We start from the raw sequence: 22,146 nt of genomic DNA on the forward strand, positions 1-22,146 counted from the left end.
ATGGATTTCAGAGCCCTGCTCCCTACCGATCTCCCCCATCTTGCTGTAATGCACAAACCACGTGGAATTTCTTCACGTTCCTCACATGCGGCATGTTCTTGCTCATCTCCAGGCTCTGCCACTAGCTGTTCCCCTGCCGTACTGCCCAGTTCTTCACCGACTGGCATTTGGGAATATTCCTGTGTTGAATAATGGCAGCAAGCAATTGATATCAATCCACTGATTAAATCAGCTAACCTCACCAGTCTTTTTTAAAAATTGGATGTATTGGGGTGACATAGGTTAATAAAGTTATACAGGTTTCAGGTATACTATTCTACAAATATCATCTGTATATTATATTGTGTGTTAATAACTAGTCTTAATTGTATTAGTGTTGTGTTCATCTGGTATGATATATATATGTGTGTGTGTGTTTTATAAAAATATATTGATAAATAAATATATGCATATTTATTTTTTAGTTGCATGTGTATAATAACAAGGATAGAGGAAAACAATGTATTCATATATCTGGGGTATGGCAAAGGAAGAGGTCTACTTCAGATTCAAAACTTCATTAACCAATAAATTATTGACTATTATTTTCCATAGCTTTTCCTTAAGAGTGTGTGCATCTGTAGAAGGCCAGAGCATTTCAAATGCAATAGGTGAGCATGTCTTCATTTTTACAGTCCTCTAATGTACTAAGAAAAGTGAATCGTAAGCATTTCTCAGCACACACCACAGCAATACCAAGATCCCTAGTGTATATATGGAACCTCCTACATAAACATCACTCAAATAATTGGTAGTAGTATTATCTAGAAAAACAGAAATAATTTGGGGGAAATGACCATTTGTTTTAAAAACAACTTTTTTAGTTTGGGGAGTATTTCATAAAATTTTTCTCAGCTCCTGTAATGTTTTCGATCCCAACTATGAAAACAATGTTTCCTGAGTAAGCGAGATGAAACAGGAACTCACGCTGCTGATAAAACGCTGCGTTCACTGAATGCTTCTCCTTCCCCGGTTACATTCACTTAATTTCTGTTCTTTAGGCCTGACTGCTGAGGTGCAGTTAGATTCTCTGAAACAAAAAGGAGCCATTAAACGCACGCTCTTCCTTGATAACCATCAGTCACACCTCACCTTCCCTCTCGTGATAAGGGGGCAGAAATCCCGCCAGTGCCAGGACTTCATGGTCTACCTGCGAGTAAGTGTTCCAGCATCACCTCGCTGGCCTCTCACACTCAAAGCCCAGGTCCAGCCATTTTTCTCCATTTAACCATCACACTTGTCTCGCCTATTTTCGGGTTATTGGAGGGAACCTCACGGTAAGGCCGCACACTCCCATCTCCAGCCGAACTGCTTTCTGCTAATCCAGTGATGTGTTGCTCTTCGTTCCCACGGCTTTTCTTAGCATTGTTCACAGAGTTGATAATAGCACTAACCCAGGTGGTTTTCACTTCTAACTGCCTCCTCCGCAAAAAGACATAAATGTTAAACACAATTTATTTGAATTTTTCTCCTATGTGAGTATGTTTGGCCAGATTTTATCAATGTGCAATTCAGAGCCAACTCAGGAAAATGTTTAGGCATTCAGAGCCTTTATTAAAAGTTATTTATAATTATATTTTTAAAACGGGATTTTAAACAGTAATCCAAACATACTACGAAATTTAAAAGGCCAAAATATTTATAATACCATTATTTCATCTTCTTACCAGTTGTGAGGTTGTTGTTATTCGTACTTCGTCTCCTCCTTTAGTGGATTGCGTTAGTGAGGAGGGAGCTGGCGAAGGCAAAGCTTACAAACACACCCTAGGAAACTCGGCACATGACCCTGGAGTCTCAGCGTGACTGGCGCACAGCTGAAGGGCGGCAGGTGCACCACACGGAAGGGGCTCTGTGTGCTCACGGCCGCTGCTGGTGCTGCTCGCCTGCCTCCCTGAAGGGACTTCAGATGTGCGGAAGATGTTTCAAAGTTCATGCTCGCGAGAGCTTAAAGGGATGATAAGAGGAAGAGAATCAAGATGTTTTCTTCCCCTGAGCCCAAGAGGACTCATAAATGGACTCACAAATTCTGCCAACCTCATGAAAATATAAATCCCAATTCGTGAAATTTTCAACATTTATTGCATATATAAATATGATTTTTTTTACTTTGTGATTTGGCCAGTCTGTGTGAGTTTTGCAGATCTGGACAAACTGAAGTTTACTTCTATAAGCATGTATTTCAATGAAGCCATGGCTCTGAATGATTCATCTCTGAGCACATGTTAACTAAGCTGGCCACTAGTACCACATCAATCAGTGTGTGCTTAAGCTCTTGGTGGTGATAATTAGTTCATCATTCACTTTCACTGAGTAAAGTCAAGTGCCTCTTTCACAGACTGACATACTGCAGCTAATTCACAGAGCCTTTCTTGAGCTGGTGATTGTTTTCCCCAGGATGAAACTGAATTCCGAGATAAATTATCTCCAATCAACATTAGTTTGAATTACAGCTTGGATGAATCCACCTTTCAGGAAGGCCTGGAAGTGACACCAATATTGAACCACTACAGGGAAAATGTTGTTACTGAACAGGTAGGTCCCCGACGGCCTTTGGTGGGAAATTCCCATTCAGGCCCTGAGCACTGCTGCCGTGACCCCAGGGTGGAATCTAGCCCCTTTTGTCTTCGTTCCTGAGCACAAACATGTACCATTTGGGAGATTTTTATAACATGTTTCCTGAAACACTGCATTATTGTGTTTTCGGAAACCTGCCCCCTTGTGCAACCAAGATTTAATTTGTTCAAAATGTGGCTGTAATGAAAGCAATACAGCCTGTGATCCTCAGAACGTTGCCAGAGTCACATTCTTCACAGACATTTCAGAATGGATTGGAATTGGGCGATTGTGTAAACTAGCCTATATTGGGAGGTCACTGCCTACCATGGGGCTTCTAGCTGGGTAGAAGAGTGCCGAGTGGAATGAAAGCCCTGGTTTAATCTGTGGGATCGTTGGTAATGTTCAAGGAGGAGGATGTGATTCAGGTTTTCCAAGGTTACTCCTGATGTGTGTCTGCCCGACCCAGGCTCACATCCTGGTGGACTGCGGAGAAGACAACATGTGCATTCCTGACTTGAAGCTGTCAGCTAGACCGTAAGTTGAAATAAATAATCTTGTACATTTTATCTAATGGAACACAGGTGTTTATTTAAAGCTTTTCTGGAGAAAGTATACACTTCCAACCACTACAAAAAAACACGCTGCGTGAAATTCTTGAGCTGGGCTACACCGTAGGTTAGCCTGTGGTGTGGGTCACTTCTTTGTCATTGGTGTCAAGTGACGCACCCCCAGATTTCGCCCGGGCTGCTTCATCTTTCAGCAGAAGTGAAAAAAACATGTTTTTGTTCAAAGTAAACTCATCTGGGAGGTGGCTCAGGTTGTATTTACTTGGCTGGGTTCTGCAGGCAGAGGATTCAGAGGCAAGCTGCTTCCATCGACACCTTGGCAGAAACTTTTTTCACAGCACCCCGTGACTCAAAGACATCCTTAACACTGTCAAAGCAAACTCAGACTTAATTTGCTGGGAGAACATGCAAAGGCACTCCATGGAGTAAAGCAGAAGGTGTGACAAAATCAAGGGAGAATCAAAGGGCTTCCCGGGTGCCTGTAACGGCGGGCCACCGGTCCAGCACTGGGGATTGCATTGCATTATGATGTGGGAAGAAATCAAATTAAGACATAAAGCATCTATGATGGGAATAAACAGATTCATGGTCCTTCACCCCCACCCCCCAGGACCTGACTCGCTGCCAGTGTCTGGAATTTGCTCAGTACCTCTCAAGGAGCTTTCTCCAAGCTTCACCAGTTAGCCGGTGTCCAAAGCAATAGCTCTGACGAAGGGTCAAAAGTGGAACAGACATTTCCAAATGTTGGTTCAATTTGAAGTTTGGAGTGAATTAAATTTCCTCAAAATACCTTATAATCCTCAATCAGCTATTTGTGATCTTTTATCTGCCTCTTTCCTCTTACTGTCCACTACGCATTACACATCTCTCCCTCTGAGTCTCTCAACCGTGTCTCTCCTTTTCTTTCCATTGCTTCCCTTACCTCCTGCTGATGTTTTCAGGGATGTGCTGGAGCTGCTCATTCTGGCTTGCGAGCCAGTTGTTAAATTTTCTAGAACTTTTGCTGGAAGATTGTTAAGTGTGTCAGTAGATTGAAAGGGACCACAGTGGGAGGACTTACACCACTGGAATCAGCAAATGCTACGAATAGGTGTGGTTTGGGGTGGGGTTTTTTCTTTGTTTTCGGGGGTTTGGGGGGAGACCTGGTTGTTAAACATTTACCAGCGCATCACTGGCTGTTTTCTGGCCCTTCCCATCCAGACGTGGTTGTCTTGGTTCTTCTTACCACCCCTTCATGACCATCCACCTTCTTTCTGTCCCAGTCTTGCATTTCCACCCCTCCTGTCTTTTCCTCCCAGGTAAGTCCCTGAATAATATACTGACGAATCCAGAGAAGTGTAGTAACTAATGATTCCTATTAAACTGCATTTCTAGAGATAAGCATCAGGTCATCATTGGAGATGAAAATCACCTTATGCTCATAATCAATGCCAGAAACGAAGGAGAAGGAGCCTATGAAGCCGAACTCTTTGTGCTGATTCCAGAAGAGGCAGATTATGTGGGGATTGAGCGCAGCAACAAGGTAATGCCTACCGACTGTTTGAAGAAGTAAAGAGCTAGGTATATTTTGGAAGTCAAATCAGTGTTAAGTAGAGCCATCTCAGCTGAGAGTTTCTTCCAAAATAAAAGAGAACAAAGTGGCACTTTACTTTGTTAATCATAATTGCAATAAACCAGGCAGGGGATGATCTTAAACGGTATTAAGATCTTTGTTGGCCACAGTGCAGGAGCAAATTGGCCAGCATTTGAGAGCTGAAGCAAGAAAGAGAATACAACTGGCTGAGAGACGCAGCTTACAAATTGATGGACCCATCAGCTACATTCACAAGCTCACTCCCACCCTGACTGACTGTTTTCAGGCCTTTGTTTTGAGTTCCTTTAAGTTTCAAGTAGGTCTCAGGAGGTCTGGTTCTCATTATTGCTTGTGGAGGAAGGTCCAGCCAATTCCAGCTGAGCACTGATAACAACCTAGACAGGCACTGGAAAGGAAACACGTTCATTTTTCTTTCTTCGTGGTCCACCTTTTCAGGACTGGGACCAAGAAAAGCCAGGCCTCTGTCCTTTGCCAGACCTGCAATGCCACTGTTTATTAAACTGACATAGATGTTTTTTATAGCCTTTCCTTCCTTATCAGAACCTGAATCTTCCCACTCAGGGTATTCAAAGGTTCTGCTGTGTTTATAAGCGTTTGGTCTCAAGAAACATTACAAACACACTGTAGGATAATGGAGAGAGTCCCTCGTTTTCCGAAATATGCAGACTCACAGTTAAGGGCAAAGCATTCTCTCATAGTTGTCACGGCGTTTCCCATGGATCTGGCTCATTGGGTGTCCCTTAACTCACGGATGGGTCTGTTCATCGGACTACGATTTAGTAAATACATGTGAGTTTCCACATACTGTGTATTCTGAGGAGTTTGAACATGCTAATGATTAAATAATCTAATTAAAAATAATTCCTCTAAAGAGATGTTAACCAACTGTTGTAATATTGCTATTTTATAGGCATTGAAAAATATCAAGACTATAAAATTCTCTCTTCAAACCTCTAGTGTCATAGTTCATGTTTTGGTTAAATTATCTTCTTGATAAAAAAAAATAAATCTGACCAACTGTACTTGAACAACAATAAAAAATGTGAAAAATAAATAAATAAATCTGGGTAGGTCATAATCATGTATCTTTGACGATCACAAAATCATTACGAGTTTCTGTTGAAATTCACAAAAAAATACCACCTATAAATACTTCCATGCAGATAATACGCAGACTAACTAAACAATGAGCTCCAGTATGTCATTTTTAAGCATTCCAGGGCTCCTCTCATTTCTGTTTCAATTCCCTTCAGGCCATTCCTCCTCTGGCTTTGTCGAACAAAGCGTCTGTGGTAAAATGTTTCCCTTTTAGCAAAATGTCCAGTTTACTGTTCACTTTGTGGCATGGAAAACATGGGAGAGTGTTTACCGTTTCTGTCTTTGGCCGTACGTGTTACAACAGATGTCATCCGCGATCTCAGATGAGTCCCTCGCTCTTCTTCATCAGTCCCCTGGGGCAGAGACTTCACTCAGACTAAGCCACACTCTAATTTCTTCTTTGTTTCTGAGCAGTTTGAGGTTTGTGTATCTTTTTATTTAGACTCAGTTCAAGTTTTTTTTTAACAATTTTTTCTCCCGGGGAAAGGTATTAGGATTATCTAATTGTAAGTGTTATTATTATTTTGTTGAAAACATTCATCTTTTCAAAAATATGGGTGGTGATTATCTCTTTCTCTGGAAATGTTAACTGAGCCAGCCTTTATTCTTCCCTTTGGTGAACTTTCTCATAAATTTTTCTAGGAATAAAGACCTATGTGCTTTACCTGTTTATACATGTATTGTTATTATTGTAGTAGTAAGTTATATGTAACATAAAATTTACCATTCTTAATTTGTTTTTTATTGAATTTATTCATTGGTTCATAAAACCGAACAGGTTTCCAGTTTACAACTCAACAACACATCAGGTGCAAACTGTGCGGCACAGCTCAGTGGCAAAAAGCACATTCACACTCTTGTGCAACCATCACCACTGGCCCCCCACAGCACTCCTTTATCTGCAAAACTGAAACTCTGCACCATCAAACACTAACTCCCAGTGTCCCCTCTCCCCAGCTCCCGGTAACCACCATTCAACCCCCCATCTCCATGAATCTGGTGATCCAAGGCACCTCATACACCCCACTTCACTCCTGTGTCTCACACTCAGAGCGTCCACAACCAGACTTGCTGTCTTCCCACGCTCACATTCCTCCTTCCCCCTCCATTTCCTGTCTCAGAGAAAGGCACCAGCATCCACCTACTTCCTGAAGCCAGAGTTAGTCCCAAATCTCCCCAGTCCACTCCCTCTCTCTGTTTAACCGCCACTGTCACTGCCTTCATCCAGGCTGGTGTGGCCTTTCTCTGAAATTACTGTAACAGCATCCTAATTCGTCTTCCTGCCTCCAGGCCCTTTCCCTGCAAAAGAACCCGCCTTCCTAAAGATGCAAATCTGACTACATCAGTCTCGTGCTTCAAACCCTCACTAGCTCTCCATTGCTGTTAGGATCAAGGCCAAATTCCTGAGATATCTAACAAGGCCCCTAATTATATCACCGCTAAATTATATACCTATTTAGCCTCATCACTAGTCATTGATTCTCTCCTTTACTCCACACCTTAAATTCCAGAGAAACGGAATTTCTTTCCAGTTTCTGTAATCGCCCCGCACGCTCTCACCACAGAGAGCTTGTACCTGCAGTTCCTTCTCTCTGACGCACTAACTATTCCCTCTTCCCCTTTATCCAGTTTACTTCTTTCTACTCGTCCTTTAGGCCTCAGCTTACTAATGATTGAGACTGTTAACATTTCTTTTTTAAAAATTTATTTTACTGTTCAATTACAGTTGTCTGCATTTTCTCCCCACCTCCCTCCCTTGCTTCCACCCCCCACCTTGGTTTTGTCCATGTGTCCTTTATAGCAGTTCCTGAAAACCCTTCTCCCCACTGTCCCCTCCCCCCTCCCCTCTGGCTATTGTTAGATGTTAACATTTCTTTCACAGTCGCTATGGGTTGGGCACTGCTCTGTGCTCTTGCATATATTTAATTTACTTAATCCTCATTCCAGCTTTATAGAGAAATGGCCAGACTATCGTCATTTCCATTTTACAGATAAGGAGAAATGCAGTAACATACCCAGAGTTACACAGCTGTTCTACGGCAGAACTCAGATGGAAACCTCAGCGTCAGGTCCAGGCCCTTGTTCATAACCACTGATCTGCACTGCCTCCTGTCAGCTTCGGGGTTACTTCCTTCAGGGGTTACTTCCTTCAGGTTGCCTTTTCTGGTGCATGTCCTCCTCTACCACTATGAACCTCTCCTGAAGAAACTTAGCAGTCAATGTTAATTGTGTTTCTTTGCTTGTTACAATAGAGTTGCTTGTGATCACGTACCACAGTTGTTAATGATCATTGGAAACTCAGTGAGGGCGAGGGGTACACAGTAAATATTTTCAGTGAATGAATAAATGCATGAATGGTACCTAAGAGCTATAAATGGATTAGAACAAGAGTGTTCCTGGAACAGTGGAGGAAAATAACCTAGAAATATCTAGAAAAACAGTTATTGTTTCTCTTACTCGGAGAGGAAATAAAGGTTAAAAAAAGAAAAAGGGTGGGAGACCTGGGGAAAGAGAAGAACTGATTGATGTGGAAAAGCTATTTCTAGGAAGCTAGAAAAAAATGTACACATAACTTTTAACCTTTAGATAAGATAAAAATACTTACATAGAAACTAAACCCTTGAATTATATTCAGGGGATATGTGGACTTTTTTAAAAAAGCTTTTGCTGGGCTTTTCCCCCCGTTTTCAGGATTGAATTAATAATCTCAACACAAAACATCTCTGTACAATTAGAGTTAGTTATGAATTCTTCAACTGAAATATGTGCTAAAGGTATCTTTGAGAAGAGAGAATATTACCAGCTTTTTGAAGATATGTTTCGGTGAAGGGATAAAGAAAAAAAGTCCTCATAGACAGACAACAGTATGGGATTACCCGAGGGACAGGGGGATAAATGCTGATGGAAGGAGACTTGACTTTGGATGGCAAACACAATGCATTATACAGATGATGTCTTATAGAACTGCACACCTGAAACCTGTATAATTTTATTAACCAATGTCACCCTAATAAAATCAATTAAAAAATGTTTCTTAGTTCCGTCAGGAGACTGACATGTCATTCATTTCATGTTTAGAAAGAGCATGCATTAAATAATGCCTCCAAATATTAGTGATTCTTCCCTTTCTTGTTACTTGGGACAGACTTGAAATGGGTGCTATAGGAAGAGGACTTGATAGTCGGTTGTGTGTTTGTCTATTTCACTGAAGGCTCCTCCTTGGGAAAGAGTGTGTTACTTCCGCCCTGTATCTCCTAACACCTCCTTCGTACCATACTGCTCAGAGGCACTGGCAATAGAACAGATACAGAACCCTCTTCCCCCTGATGCTTCTTTTCTCAAAGCACATGATGATCTACCTACAGGGGGATAATTTTTTTATCAAGATATCGGGGGTGTGCTTGTCTTTTCCTTCTTTTGGTTTTGAATCTTGGTTTTTCTAAATAAAGTGGAAAGGGTGGAGTGGAGGATGGTTTCTGAAACTTTTACTTGGAAATTCAACTACTTCCTTACCTGAAGTTTCAACAGAGCTGAAGGATGGGTAAATAGTCCTCACATTAGGAACCCTCTTCCAAGGACCTCTCACGGAGCACAAATTCCCAAAGGTGGTTGCTCCTTGGTGAATGCCCTCATTTTGTAAGCTTATCTTTGGGAATGAGGGTTATAGGTAATAGATATTTGGGGGGGGTTATAGGGGGTTTTTTTGATAAGTTTAATTTTTATTTTTCAAGTACAGTTTACTTTCAACATTACTTTGTATTGGTTTCAGGTGTACAGCATAGTGGCTAGGTAATCATACTTCACATAGTGCTCCCCTCGATATTCCCAGTACGCACCGGCACCATGAGTAGTTATTGCAATGTTACTGACTGTATTCCCTCTGCTCCACTTTACACCCTCATGACTATTTTGTAACTACCAGTTTGTATTTCTCGATCCCATCACCTCTTTCTCACAGGTGATATATTAGTAGCACTTAACAAGTTAGAGTGAAATAAGGGGTGAGCGTAGGTAGCCATCACCAAAGGCAGAGCAGGGCAGTGGGGACATTATGTTCTGAAATATGGAAAGGGCTTGGGGTAGAGAACACGGTGTGGGTTTCTAGGCAGCTGGGCGTAGCATGGGGACAAGAGGTGGAGCTGCGAGCAGAGAACAGGAGCTCAAACGTAAACCTCCTTTTCTTTCCCCTGTTCTCTGGTGTAACCTTGAAACCTCCTCCAACACACAGTTCTAAGCACCTCTTCAAACCTGAGTTTGTGTCCACTGCAATCCGAGTAAGATGTAGGGGAAGAAGGGAGACAGGGAGCACTGGTTAGACAGGAAGGTGTTCTTTCCTTCTTCAGTATTCAGAGGACTGAACTAAGTTTGACGGTGTAATCTCGAAACGGGACCATGATGTGCAGAAATTTGTGTTCAAAGCAGTTCTGCAAATGGTCATTAAGTTATGTGATCTTCTATATACATTACTGTCATTTCATTTTTGCGAGAGTAAATTTCTTTTTTTTTTTTTTTTATTGTTATGCAATTACAGTTGTATGCCTTTTCTCCCCATCCCTCTACCCCACCCCAGGTGAACCCACCTCCCTCCCCCCTCTCCACCCTCCCCCTTGGTTTTGTCCATGTGTCCTTTATAGTAGTTCCTGTAATACCCTCTTCCCATTATCCCCGCCCCCACCCCCCACCCCCGCCCTGGCTATTGTTAGATTGTTCTTAACTTCAATGTCTCTGGTTATATTTTGTTTGCTTTTTTCTTCTATTGCTTATGTTCCAGTTAAAGGTGAGATCATATGGTACTTGTCCCTCACTTCCTGGCTTATTTCACTTAGCATAATGCTCTCCAGTTTCATCCATGCTGTTGCAAAGGGTATAAGCTCCTTCTTTCTCTCTGCTGCGTAGAATTCCATTGTGTAAATATACCATAGTTTTTGGATCCACTCATTTGCTGATGGGCACTTAGGTTGCTTCCAGTACTTGGCTATTGTAAATTGTGCTGCTATGAACATTGGGGTGCACAGATTCTTTTGGATTGGTGTTTCAGTGTTCTTAGGGTATAATCCCAGCAGCGGAATTACTGGGTCAAAGGGCAGTTCCATTTTTAGTTTTCTGAGGAAATTCCATATTGTTTTCCACAGTGGCCTCACCAGTCTGCATTCCCACCAACAGTGCACAAGGGTTCCCTTTTCTCCACATCCTCTCCAACATTTGTTTGTGGATTTGTTTATGTTGGCCATTCTGACTGGTGTGAGATGATACCTCATTGTGGTTTTAATTTGCATCTCTCTGATGGCTAGTGATGCTGAGCATCTTTTCATATGTCTCTGGGCCCTCTGTATGTCTTCCTTGGAGAAGTGTCTGTTCAAGTCATTTGCCCATTTTTTAATTGGGTTGTTTGTCTTCCTGGAGTGGAGTCGAGTGAGTTCTTTATATATTTTGGAGATCAGGCCCTTGTCTGAGGTATCGTTGGCAAATATGTTTTCCCATACTGTTGGTACTCTTTGTAATTTGGTGCTGTTTTCTTTAGCCATGCAGAAGCTTTTTATTTTGATGAGGTCCCATTTGTTTATTCTTTCCTTTATGTCCCTTGCTTTAGGGGATGTGTCTGTGAGGATGTTGCTGCGTGGAATGTCTGAGATTTTCCTGCCAATGTTTTCCTCAAGGACTTTTATGGTGTTACGGCTTATATTTAAGTCTTTTATCCATCTTGAGTTTATTTTCGTGTATGGCGTAAGTTGGTGATCGAGTCTCATTTTTTTGCACGTAGCTGTCCAGATCTCCCAACACCATCTGTTGAAGAGGCTGTTTTTGCTCCATTTTATGCTCCTGCCTCCTTTGTCAAATATTAATTGATCGTATAGACTTGAGTTTATTTCTGGGCTCTCTATTCTGTTCCATTGGTCTATGTGCCTGTTTTTATGCCAGTACCAGGCTGTTTTGATTACAGTGGCCTTGTAATACAGTTTGATATCAGGTATTGTGATCCCTCCTGCTTTGTTTTTCTTTCTCAAAATTGCTGCAGCTATTCGAGGTCGTTTATGGTTCCATATGAATTTCTGCAATGTTTGTTCTATATCTGTGAAATATGTCATGGGTACTCTAATAGGGATTGCATTGAATCTATAAATTGCTTTGGGTAGTATGGCCATTTTGATAATGTTGATTCTTCCAATCCATGAACATGGTACATGCTTCCATTTGTTTGTATCTTCCTTAATTTCTTTCTTCAGTGTTGTGTAGTTTTCTGAGTACAGGTCTTTTACCTCCTTGGTTAGGTTTATTCCTAGGTACTTTATTTTTCTTGTTGCTATATCGAATGGGATTTTTTTCCTGATTTCTGTTTCTGCAGTTTCGTTGCTGGTATAGAGGAATGCCTTTGATTTCTGGGTATTGACTCTGTATCCCGCTGTTTTGCCAAATTCATTTATTAGGTCGAGTAGTTTTTGAGTGGAGTCTATAGGGTTTTCCATGTACACTATCATGTCATCTGCAAACAGTGACAGTTTCATTTCCTCCTTTCCAATTTGGATGCCTTTTATTGCTTTTTCTTGTCTGATTGCTGTGGCTAGGACTTCCAATACTATGTTGAATAGGAGTGGTGAGAGAGGGCATCCTTGTCTAGTTCCTGATCTTAGTGGGAAAGCTCTAAGTTTTTGTCCATTGAGTGTGATGTTGGCTGTAGGTCTCTCATATATGGCCTTAATTATGTTGAGGACTGCTCCCTTTATTCCCACTTTGCTGAGTGTTTTTATCAGAAATGGGTGCTGTATCTTATCAAATGCTTTTTCCGCATCTATTGATATGATCATGTGATTTTTGTCTTTGCTGTTGTTGATGTGATGTATTATGTTTATTGATTTGCGAATATTGTACCATCCTTGCATCCCTGGGATGAATCCCACTTGGTCATGGTGGATGATCTTTTTAATATATTGCTGGATGCGGTTTGCTAATATTTTGTTGAGAATTTTAGCGTCTATGTTCATCAGCGATATTGGCCTGAAGTTTTCTTTCTTCGTTGTGTCTTTATCTGGTTTTGGGATTAGGATGATGTTGGCTTCATAAAAAGAGTTTGGGAGTCTTCCATCAGTTTGGATTTTTTCGAATAGTCTGTGAAGGATAGGGGTTAGTTCTTCCTTAAATGCTTTGTAGAAATCTCCTGTGAAACCATCTGGTCCAGGGCTTTTGTGTGATGGGAGTTTCTTGATGACTGCTTCAATTTCCTTTGCTGATATTGGTCTGTTCAGGTTTTCTGCTTCTTCTTCAGTCAGTTTTGGAAGATTATATTTTTCTAGAAATGTGTCCATTTCATCTAGGTTTTCAAATTTCTTAGCATACAGGTCTTCATAGTAATTTCTTACGATCCTTTGTATTTCTGTGGTATCAGTTGTAATCTCTCCACTTTCATTTCTAATTCTGTTTATTTGGATCCTCTCTCTTTTCTTTTTGATGAGCCTACTTAAAGGCTTGTCGATTTTGTTTATCTTTTCAAAGAACCAGCTCCTGGATTCATTGATCCTTACAATTGTGCTTTTAGTCTCTATGTCATTTAATTCTGCTCTGATCTTGGTTATTTCCTTCCTTCTGCTTGCTCTGGGCTGTCTTTGTTGTTGTTCCTCCAGTTCTTGTAGGCATAGGGTTAGGTTGTTTGTTTGAACTGTTTCTAACTTCTTAAGGTAGGCCTGTATTGCTATGAACTTCCCTCTCAGGACTGCCTTTGCTGTGTCCCATAGGTTTTGGGTTGTTGTGAGTTCGTTTTCATTTGTTTCCAGGAAGTTTTTGATTTCTTCCCTAATCTCGTTCTTGACCCATTCATTGTTTAATAGCATGCTATTCAGTCTCCATGCTTTTGAGTGTTTTGGGTTTTTACCCTTGGCGTTGGTTTCTAGTTTCAGACCCTTGTGGTCAGAGAAGATGCTTGATATGATTTCAATTTTCTTGAATTTGTTGAGGCTTGCTTTGTGTCCTATCATGTGGTCTATCTTTGAAAAAGTTCCATGGACACTTGAAAAGAACGTGTATTTTGCTTCTTTGGGATGAAAAGCTCTGTATATATCAGTTAAGTCCATTTCCTCTAGGGTATTGTTAAGTGACACAATATCTTTGTTGATCTTTTGTTTGGAAGACCTGTCCATTTTTGATAGTGGGGTGTTAAAATCCCCTACTATAATTGTGTTGCTGTCAATATCTTTCTTGAAATCCTCCAATATTTTCTTTATGTATTTGGGTGCTCCTATGTTGGGTGCATATATATTTACAATGTTTATGTCTTCTTGGTGGATTCTTCCTTTGAGTATTATGAAGTGACCTTCTGGGTCTCTCTTTATGGCCCTTCTTTGGAAGTCTATTTTGTCAGATATGAGTATTGCTACCCTTGCTTTTTTTTCCTGTCCGTTTGCTTGGAAAATTTGTTTCCAGCCCTTCACTTTCAGTCTGTGTAAGTCTTTTGTCCTGAGATGGGTCTCTTGTAGGCAGCATATGTGTGGGTCATGTTTTCTTATCCATTCAGCTGTTCTATGTCTTTTGATTGGAGCATTTAATCCATTTACGTTTAAGGTTATTATCGATAGGTAGTTATTCATTGCCATTATTTCCTACCTGTGTTCCTCTGTCTTTCTCTTTTCCTTCCTTTCCTTAAAGCAGTCCCTTTAGCATCTCTTGCAGAGCTGGTTTGATGGAGCTGTATTCTTTTAGACTTTTTTTGTCTGGGAAACTCTTTATTTGGTCTTCTATCTTGATTGAGAGCCTTGCTGGGTAAAGTAGTCTTGGTTGCAGGCCTCTGGTTCTCAGTACTTGGAATATTTTTTGCCATTCTCTTCTGGCTTGGAGCGTTTCCATTGAGAAGTCAGTTGCTAACCTTATTGGGGCTCCCTTGTATGTTACTTCCTTTTTCTCCCTTGCTGCCTTTAAGATCCTCTCTTTGTCTTGGAAATTTGCCATTTTAATTATGATGTGTCTTGCAGTGGGTCTCTTTGGGTTCCTCTTGCTTGGGACTCTCTGTGTTTCCTGGATTTGGGTGACTTTTTCTCTCCTCAGATTAGGGAAATTTTCCATCATTACTTTTTCAAACAGGTTTTCTATCCCTTGCTCTTCTTCTTCTCCTTCTGGTATTCCTATTATACGGATATTGTTACGTTTCATGTTGTCCTGCATTTCCCTTATTGCCTCTTCATTCTTTCTGAGCCTCTTTTCCTTTTCTTGCTCCTTCTGGGTGTTTTTTTCTACTTTATCCTCCAGCTCGCTGATCCGATCCTCTGCTTCATCAAGTCTGCTTTTAATTCCTTCTACTGTGTTCTTCAATTCAGAAATTGTATTCTTCATTTCCGCTTGGCTCTTGTTGATATTTTCTATTTCCTTTTTCATGTTGATATAGTTTGCAGTGAGTTCATTGTAGTTTCCTTGTAGTTTCTGGTAGTTCTCTTTGAGCTCAGAGAGCTCAGTGAGTTTCCTGATGACCATTGCTTTGAACTCAGTATCTGATAGTTGACTTGCCTCTTTTTCGGTTAGTATTCTTTCTGAGACTTCCTCCTTTCCTTTCATTTGGGAATTGTTTCTTTGTCTTCCCATTGTTTGTGAGGCTCTTCTTGTTGGCCTCTGCGTCTTAAATTGCTTTGTTCTGACTCCCTGGATTTATGATATGAACTTCTATGGTAGAATGCCAATGGGATTCGGTGGTGCTGTCTCCTTACTCTCCTGTGCTCACTGGTCTTGAGCTGACGTTTATGTGTTTAACACGGTCTAACTCTAGTGTTTTCAGCACTCCAGGTTTTGTTGTCTCACCTGTGGGAAAAAGAGAAAGGGGGGGCGAAAGAAAAGAAAAAAAAAAACACACACACACACACAAAACAAACCAAAACAAAGATGGGAAGGAGGGAAAAAGGAAATAGGAAAGGAGGAAAGGAAGGAAGGAGGGAAGAAGGAATAAAGAAAGATCGTAGGCAAGATAAGAAGGAATTTTTGAAAAAATTAAAACATAGAAATAGATAAAATAAGGCAGGAAGAAGACATAAAAATGGTAAAGGATGGGAGGAAGAAGGAATGAAAAAAAAGAAAAAAAGAGAGAGGAAGAAGGAATTCAGGGGGAAAGGAAAAAAAAGAAAAAGGATAAAAAAAAAAAATCTTCTGTTGGCTTTAAACCGGTCAGGTTATTTCTGCTGGTGTCCTGTGTGTGCAACGGGAGGGGGTGGTTGGAAGGATTGGTTTCACTTTTCTCTCTTCCTGGGTCACACTCTTCGCTGTTTTGTAGGTGTGGTCCCTGGCAGTCAGTCAGGCCGTTGATCAGCCAATCCAGCCGCTTTGGCTTGTGACGCGTGCGCGCGCAGCAGGGGAATCCAGCCGCTTTGGGTTGTGACGCTATTTTGTGCCCTGAGCGCGCAGCCGGCGGACCAATCTAGCCGCCAGGGCTTGGAACGCTGGCGCGCAGGTGGCGGATTCAGCCGCCTTGGGGTTAGGACACTCGCCAGCAGCTTTGTATTTGGAAAACAGGCACCCAGCCAGCCCTGTGCTTGGTGAGCGCGCGCAGCCCGCTGAGCCACAGGCTCTGTGCTTGGGGGCCCGATCCAGCCGCCCTGGGCTTGAGTCTCTCGGGTGGGCGGGGCCGCCCTGGGACTGAATCACCCGGCACTCGGTTCCGAGGTTTTGGGCCTGTGGGTGGAGCAGCTAGTCTCTGCTCCAAATTATCTCGGAGGTTTCAGGTGTGGGCGCCCCTCCGGGGTTTCAAGTGTGGGTCCCGTTGGCTAATCTGCTCGCGCGCGCGACCGGACCTCAGGTGAGCGTAGCAGTCCAGGGGTGGAGGGGGAGGGGCGCCAGGGGCCTCGGCTACTACCGAGAGTTCTCTAATTAGCCCCTGAGTGTCTCTATTTTCTTTTTCTTTTTGAGAAATTCCTCCTTTTCAAGCCCCCCCGGTCTAATCAAGCACCTGGCTGCTCACAGCGCAGCCTGGCCCTCTCCCAATACTCCTGCCGCAGCCCCTGCGCCAGGGCTGGCGCTTCTGCCGCCCTTGTACCGCGCGGTCCTGGGTCCCGTGGACCTTATTGTCCTTCAGCACTCTTCTTACCGTCAGATCTTTCAGTGTCCTCTATCTTTGGTCTCTGATCTTCGTATATGCTGGAATACTGTTGGCTGTTCGCTCTGCTCCTCAGATCAGCTAGGTATTTCCCTGGCGTTGAGGGGAAGTGGACTCCGCTCCCACCTATGTTGCCGCCATCTTCCGAAGACCGAGAGTAAATTTCTTTAGTCATGATGAATTGTCTGTGATCTTCATGGCCCAAATTTAACACTAATGTTAATGAAAATAATATCTAAAATATTTATATAAATACTGTAGGAAGTATTGTTTCTCAAGGATTAATGCAATAAATGTGTTTACCAATCTAAAATGTTTCTTTCTAACATTAAACTTCGGTCTTTTCTCTCCAGCTTTTCTTCTGAGTTGATGGTCACAAATTAATTCTTGGGCCCATTTACCCACACAGGTGTTTGAAATCAAGATGAGCCTCCCACCCACAGCATTGCTTTTGTGACAGGATGTGATTTATTCTGCCCCCTGAACTCTGCCCTGGTGTTCTTTCCTGTTGCAGGGATTCCGACCTCTGAGCTGTGAGTACAAGATGGAAAATGTAACCAGAATGGTGGTGTGTGACCTTGGGAACCCGATGGTGGCTGGAACAAATGTAAGAGAAAACCAGAAGCTCTTACTGATTTCTGTCTAATTGAATCTTAAAGGGAACTAATGGAAAGCTCCCCAGTTAGCACTCAGCAGTTTAGCACACAGCAATGGAAACGAATTAGGCGGGAAATTACCAGGGGAGTGGGATTTAGCATCATTAGCGACACAGAGCGGGCAGAACGAGGTTACCACCGCCAGAAGATGAGTACCTTCGTATGCTTTCTCTTTGGACATTACACTTGCTTGTCTTTTAGTCGCAACAGATCTACACATGCTATTTTTTTACTGTGGCTTTTTTTGTTGTTGTTGACTATTTTTTCCTTGAATTTACTACAGCTTTTTTCTTTGAATTTAAAAACAAATACAATTAAGTAAAGGATTTAAGAAGAACAATTAAAAATTTTTGGCAAAGGTGATTACATTTTTATTTCCAATATACCTCCTATATGAATATTATTCACAGTATTTTCATATTAAAATATTATAATAATTCAGCTAAATCAGCTTTACCAGGTATTGCTTGAAGACCTGGTATCTTACTTGAAAAATAATAAAGTAAAATCTAGCAAAAAAGAAGGGTTAATAATGACCTGTTACATGCTTACAAAGGAATAAGGAGTTGGGTCTTTTCCTCTGTCCTTCTCCTCCCCCTCTTTCCCTCCTCCTTCTCCCCCTCTTTCCCCTCCTCCCCCTACCCTCACCTGTCCTCCCCCTCTTCCTCTTCCTCCGCCTCCTTTACCAGCTCCTCCTCCTCCTTTTTCTTTCTTTGTTTCCAGATTTAAGCATTTCCCATTCGGTATTACTTGTGGACAATAAATTTATTTTATGCAATTGCCATTTACATATACATGTAGGAACTTCTTGTAATAAATATCACGGTAGAAATAATTATTTTTTGAAGTCAGAAAAAAATTCTGAAATCTGCAAATACTATATAATTAAATGTTACTAAACACATTAAATTAAATGTTAAACTAAACATGCATTCCTCTATTTTAAATTAGATGTTTACGATTATCAATAAAATGGCTCATTTGAAAAAATTCATGAAAAGCTATCATTGAACAGTTTTTAGTAGAACAACTTCCCCAATTATATTCCAAACAGTGCTAGTTCCTTGAGCTAGGCCTCTCCAGGAGAGTTCTGTGGTCCCTGCTGAGTGTCACACCCTCGGGGACACTCAGGTGCACATTTGCATTGTGACTGAGACCTGAGAAGCGCCTCAGGAAACAAAGCTGTTGGCTCAGTGTTTCACACATTTATTTGAGCATTTGAAACTTTCGATCAATAAATACCTCCTCCCAATTTCTGTTTTAGGATATTGTGCTAGAATAATATTCTTGCTTTTTTACACTATAAAAAGAACACTATAAAACACACACACACACACACTATACCATTGATCCTGGATAGTTAAAAAAGATACCAAGCTGTAGTCCAGTGAACTCATGTCTTGGTTGAGAAAAAGTAAATGTTTCAATGAAAGTTAAACTTTTATAACAGGTTTTTATTAGCTAACAGGTATTGATGGCCATCTGTGGTATCAACCCGTTACTGGGTGCTTTTTTAACATTTGCATTTAGTTTTCACAACAAGCAACCACTCTGGGAGTCAGGTATTTCTCCTGTGGTGTGAATGAGAAGGGCGGCGAGACTCAGAGAAGTCAATGACGTGCCCGAAGTCACACAGGTAATGACAGACAGACCCAAGATTTGAACCAGGCCTGAATACATCTGGTCTGTACTGTGAATAGTACTCGGGTGAAAACTAATGGGTAACAGATGAGATATTTAAATGAGACCATGAAAGATAGGATGGAAGTCTCAGCTGAGCTATTAGAACATTTTTCGTTAGAAGCCTTTTATGTAGAAGCTAATAAATCCTTTTATTAGTTTTCAACAAAAATCCAACCACCTCATTTGATATGAAGAGTTCTCCCTAAGGCCACAGAGAAGTGAATTGACATGGTAGCATTGGTGTGAGCATATAGAGAAGACTGGGCACTACTCCTTCTTCATTCTTAAGTGTTCAATCTAGAGCAGAGATCATTTAAGCTCATCAATAACTAAGAATATTTATGGAACAAAGACTGGCCACCAGAGTCACTCAAAGTAGAAGATAAAATGTGTTTATGTGAAATGATGTCAATCCGTTTTACCAGCAAGTAATCTTTAGAAGTCAAGGAAGTAAATTGTTTCTGTTCATTTATCTCTGAGGTCTATAGTGGAAGAAACCTAATAGCTTTCTTATCTCACCCTGTAAGGCCCTTAAACACATCCAATTTTATTGCATTCTGTTTTGTTATAAACGCTTTGATTTATTTACTTCATTTTGTACTTTAAAAAGAATACTCTCAGTGGATTGCAGTAAACATCTAAACGTAAAAGCAGTCCTGAATATTAAAAAGCATTATAAATCTCCAGGAATGTCTAGTCCAGCCCCAAATATTTTTAAAAAATAGTTTTCAAGTGACTTTGTGTTTTAATTTAACAAAACATTCAAGGCAGCATTCAGAACTGTTGCTTCTGACTTGTAAGTAGTAGTGTCATTTTCATAGAATAGCTATAGCAATATAAAACATTTATATGCCAGTAACGTTCGTAAAAACTTGCAAAATCTTTCAAGCAGGAAAACAAGAAAACAGTGGTTAACAAAGGCCCCTTAGAATCCATGCGCAGAGATCTGGTGTTTGGTTCTAGTTGAGAACACACGCATCTCTTACTAGTGCGTATTTGTCACACTTTTGTATCTTCGCCCCATGCTGAACTGTTCTGTAACGAAGACCGACAACGTCAGGCGGGCCTCCTCACAACGTGGGAAGGTCCCCATCACTGCACGTGTGCGAACAATGACACACTCTTCCTCATCATCTTTTTTGATGAGAAGGAACCATTTTTATTGCCACCCCCTTCTACATGCTGGGTACCAAGCTAGAGTCTGACAATATCAAGATGAAAATATACAACCCCCATTCAAGAAGAAACTCAAAATTAGCAATATCATAGGTTGAGTGATGGGAGAGGAGCGAAGAAGGAGCGAGGAAATAGAGAAAATTACTGCCCGGCCCGGCCTGTGGGATCAATCAGAGGATGAGTTGGAGGAGGTATCTCTTGTCCTGAGCTTTGAAGCATTAGCAGGGTTCTCCAAGTACAAAAAGCAGGGAAAGGCTTACAAGGTTTCCAAAGAAAAAAGAAGAGCATGTGCAAAGGCCCAGAGGTCTGCCAGAAAATCGCACATTTGGAATAATAAAGATACTCAGCCTAGCTGGAGCATAAGGATGCACAGGCTTAATAATTAGACACACCTGCTTTCAATCCCAGCTTTGCCATTTATCAGCTGATGCCTCAGGCAAGTCAAGTTGGAATGGGAGACTACCTGTTTGCAGGAATGTTTGGAGCAATGCAATGATATGATATGATATGAGCAGTAGTGGCTTTATACAAGGGTGGTATTTGACTAGCAGCCTATTCAGTAAGGGCTAGTAAAATGATGATTTCTGATGAAAATGATAATTTGTTGTTAGTTCATATCATCACTGGTTCATGTTAACCTGAGTTTTTACTACAAGTTTGATTCTCACAGGGTAGTGGCAGTGGATCCAGATTCAGGAGTCAGCTTAGAGAGATTTCGATTCCAGCTCTGCAGTTTATCTGCTTTGTACTTCAGCAAGTGACTTATCTCTCTCATCGTCAGATGGGTGCTGGATTGAAAAATGTCAACAATCACAGCACCTACCTCTTAGAGTGGTTGTTGTGATTTCATGAGACAATGATGCGTGTTAGACTTAGTACAGTGCATGAGAGAAGTAGTAGTAACATTATGTGTCTTAGCTATTGTTTCTACTTCCCTATTTATATTACCATTGGATTTATCTTTCTCCAAGTTTTTAAAATCTGATTTCCAAATTATAAAGATAATAAGAGAATTGTAAAACTTTGGAAAACAAAGATGGAAAAAATAGCCCACATATTTATAACCTTAACTATAGTGTATTACTCTGGCATATTTTCTTACAATACGCCTTCACTACCGTACAATAACCTTTCCACTGGTAGACTTTTAAAACCATAGCTGAAAAACATCACACATACAACATTGTCACCTTTTTTCTTCACTGATCATCATCATATCAGAAGCATTTTCCACATTGTTGCATAGGCTTCGTGGCCATAATTTCAATGACCACATAAATGTCCATCGTAAAGAAACATCACAGTTTTCCAAATCAATCTCCTCTCATATATTTAGGTTGTTTGTAATTTGGCACACAAGGAAGGTGTCGGGGAAGGGTTGGTATGGGGCTAAAGGAAGAGAGGAAACTAAACTGTGCAGGGACCGGAATCATCAGGGGACCCACAGTCCCAGTTGCACGACTTCCTCTCGGCTCTCAGCCTCCAGGGTGGAAGCAGGAGCAGGAGCAGGAACAGCAGTCGAGGGTGGAGTTTGCAGGCTGACTTTGAAAGGTTTTTATGCTATGTATAAGGTTCCTCCCGTGTAATAACGTAGTATCTTGTGTGCATGTGTTTTATTTTTTATTGTAGTATTCTCTGGGCCTCCGATTTGCAGTTCCACGTCTTGAGAAAACAAACATGAGCATTAACTTTGATCTCCAAATCAGAAGGTTAGACCTT

General features: G+C 41.2%; 1 protein-coding gene across 1 annotated transcript in view; it reads left to right on the forward strand.

Annotated features, from left to right (window-relative positions):
- The window catches only part of ITGA8 (integrin subunit alpha 8), a 176,908-nt gene that overhangs the window by 99,342 nt on the left and 55,420 nt on the right, over positions 1-22,146 (forward strand). Inside the window, exons 16-22 of the mRNA XM_024578009.3 lie at positions 595-650; positions 1,041-1,195; positions 2,434-2,571; positions 3,062-3,129; positions 4,536-4,683; positions 17,427-17,519; positions 22,057-22,136. Coding sequence (XP_024433777.1) covers positions 595-650; positions 1,041-1,195; positions 2,434-2,571; positions 3,062-3,129; positions 4,536-4,683; positions 17,427-17,519; positions 22,057-22,136 — 738 coding nt within the window. The remainder of the gene's footprint in view (positions 1-594; positions 651-1,040; positions 1,196-2,433; positions 2,572-3,061; positions 3,130-4,535; positions 4,684-17,426; positions 17,520-22,056; positions 22,137-22,146) is intronic.

The sequence above is a fragment of the Desmodus rotundus genome, chromosome 4 (assembly GCF_022682495.2).
Source record: "Desmodus rotundus isolate HL8 chromosome 4, HLdesRot8A.1, whole genome shotgun sequence".
NCBI classification, from domain to species: Eukaryota; Metazoa; Chordata; class Mammalia; order Chiroptera; family Phyllostomidae; genus Desmodus; species Desmodus rotundus.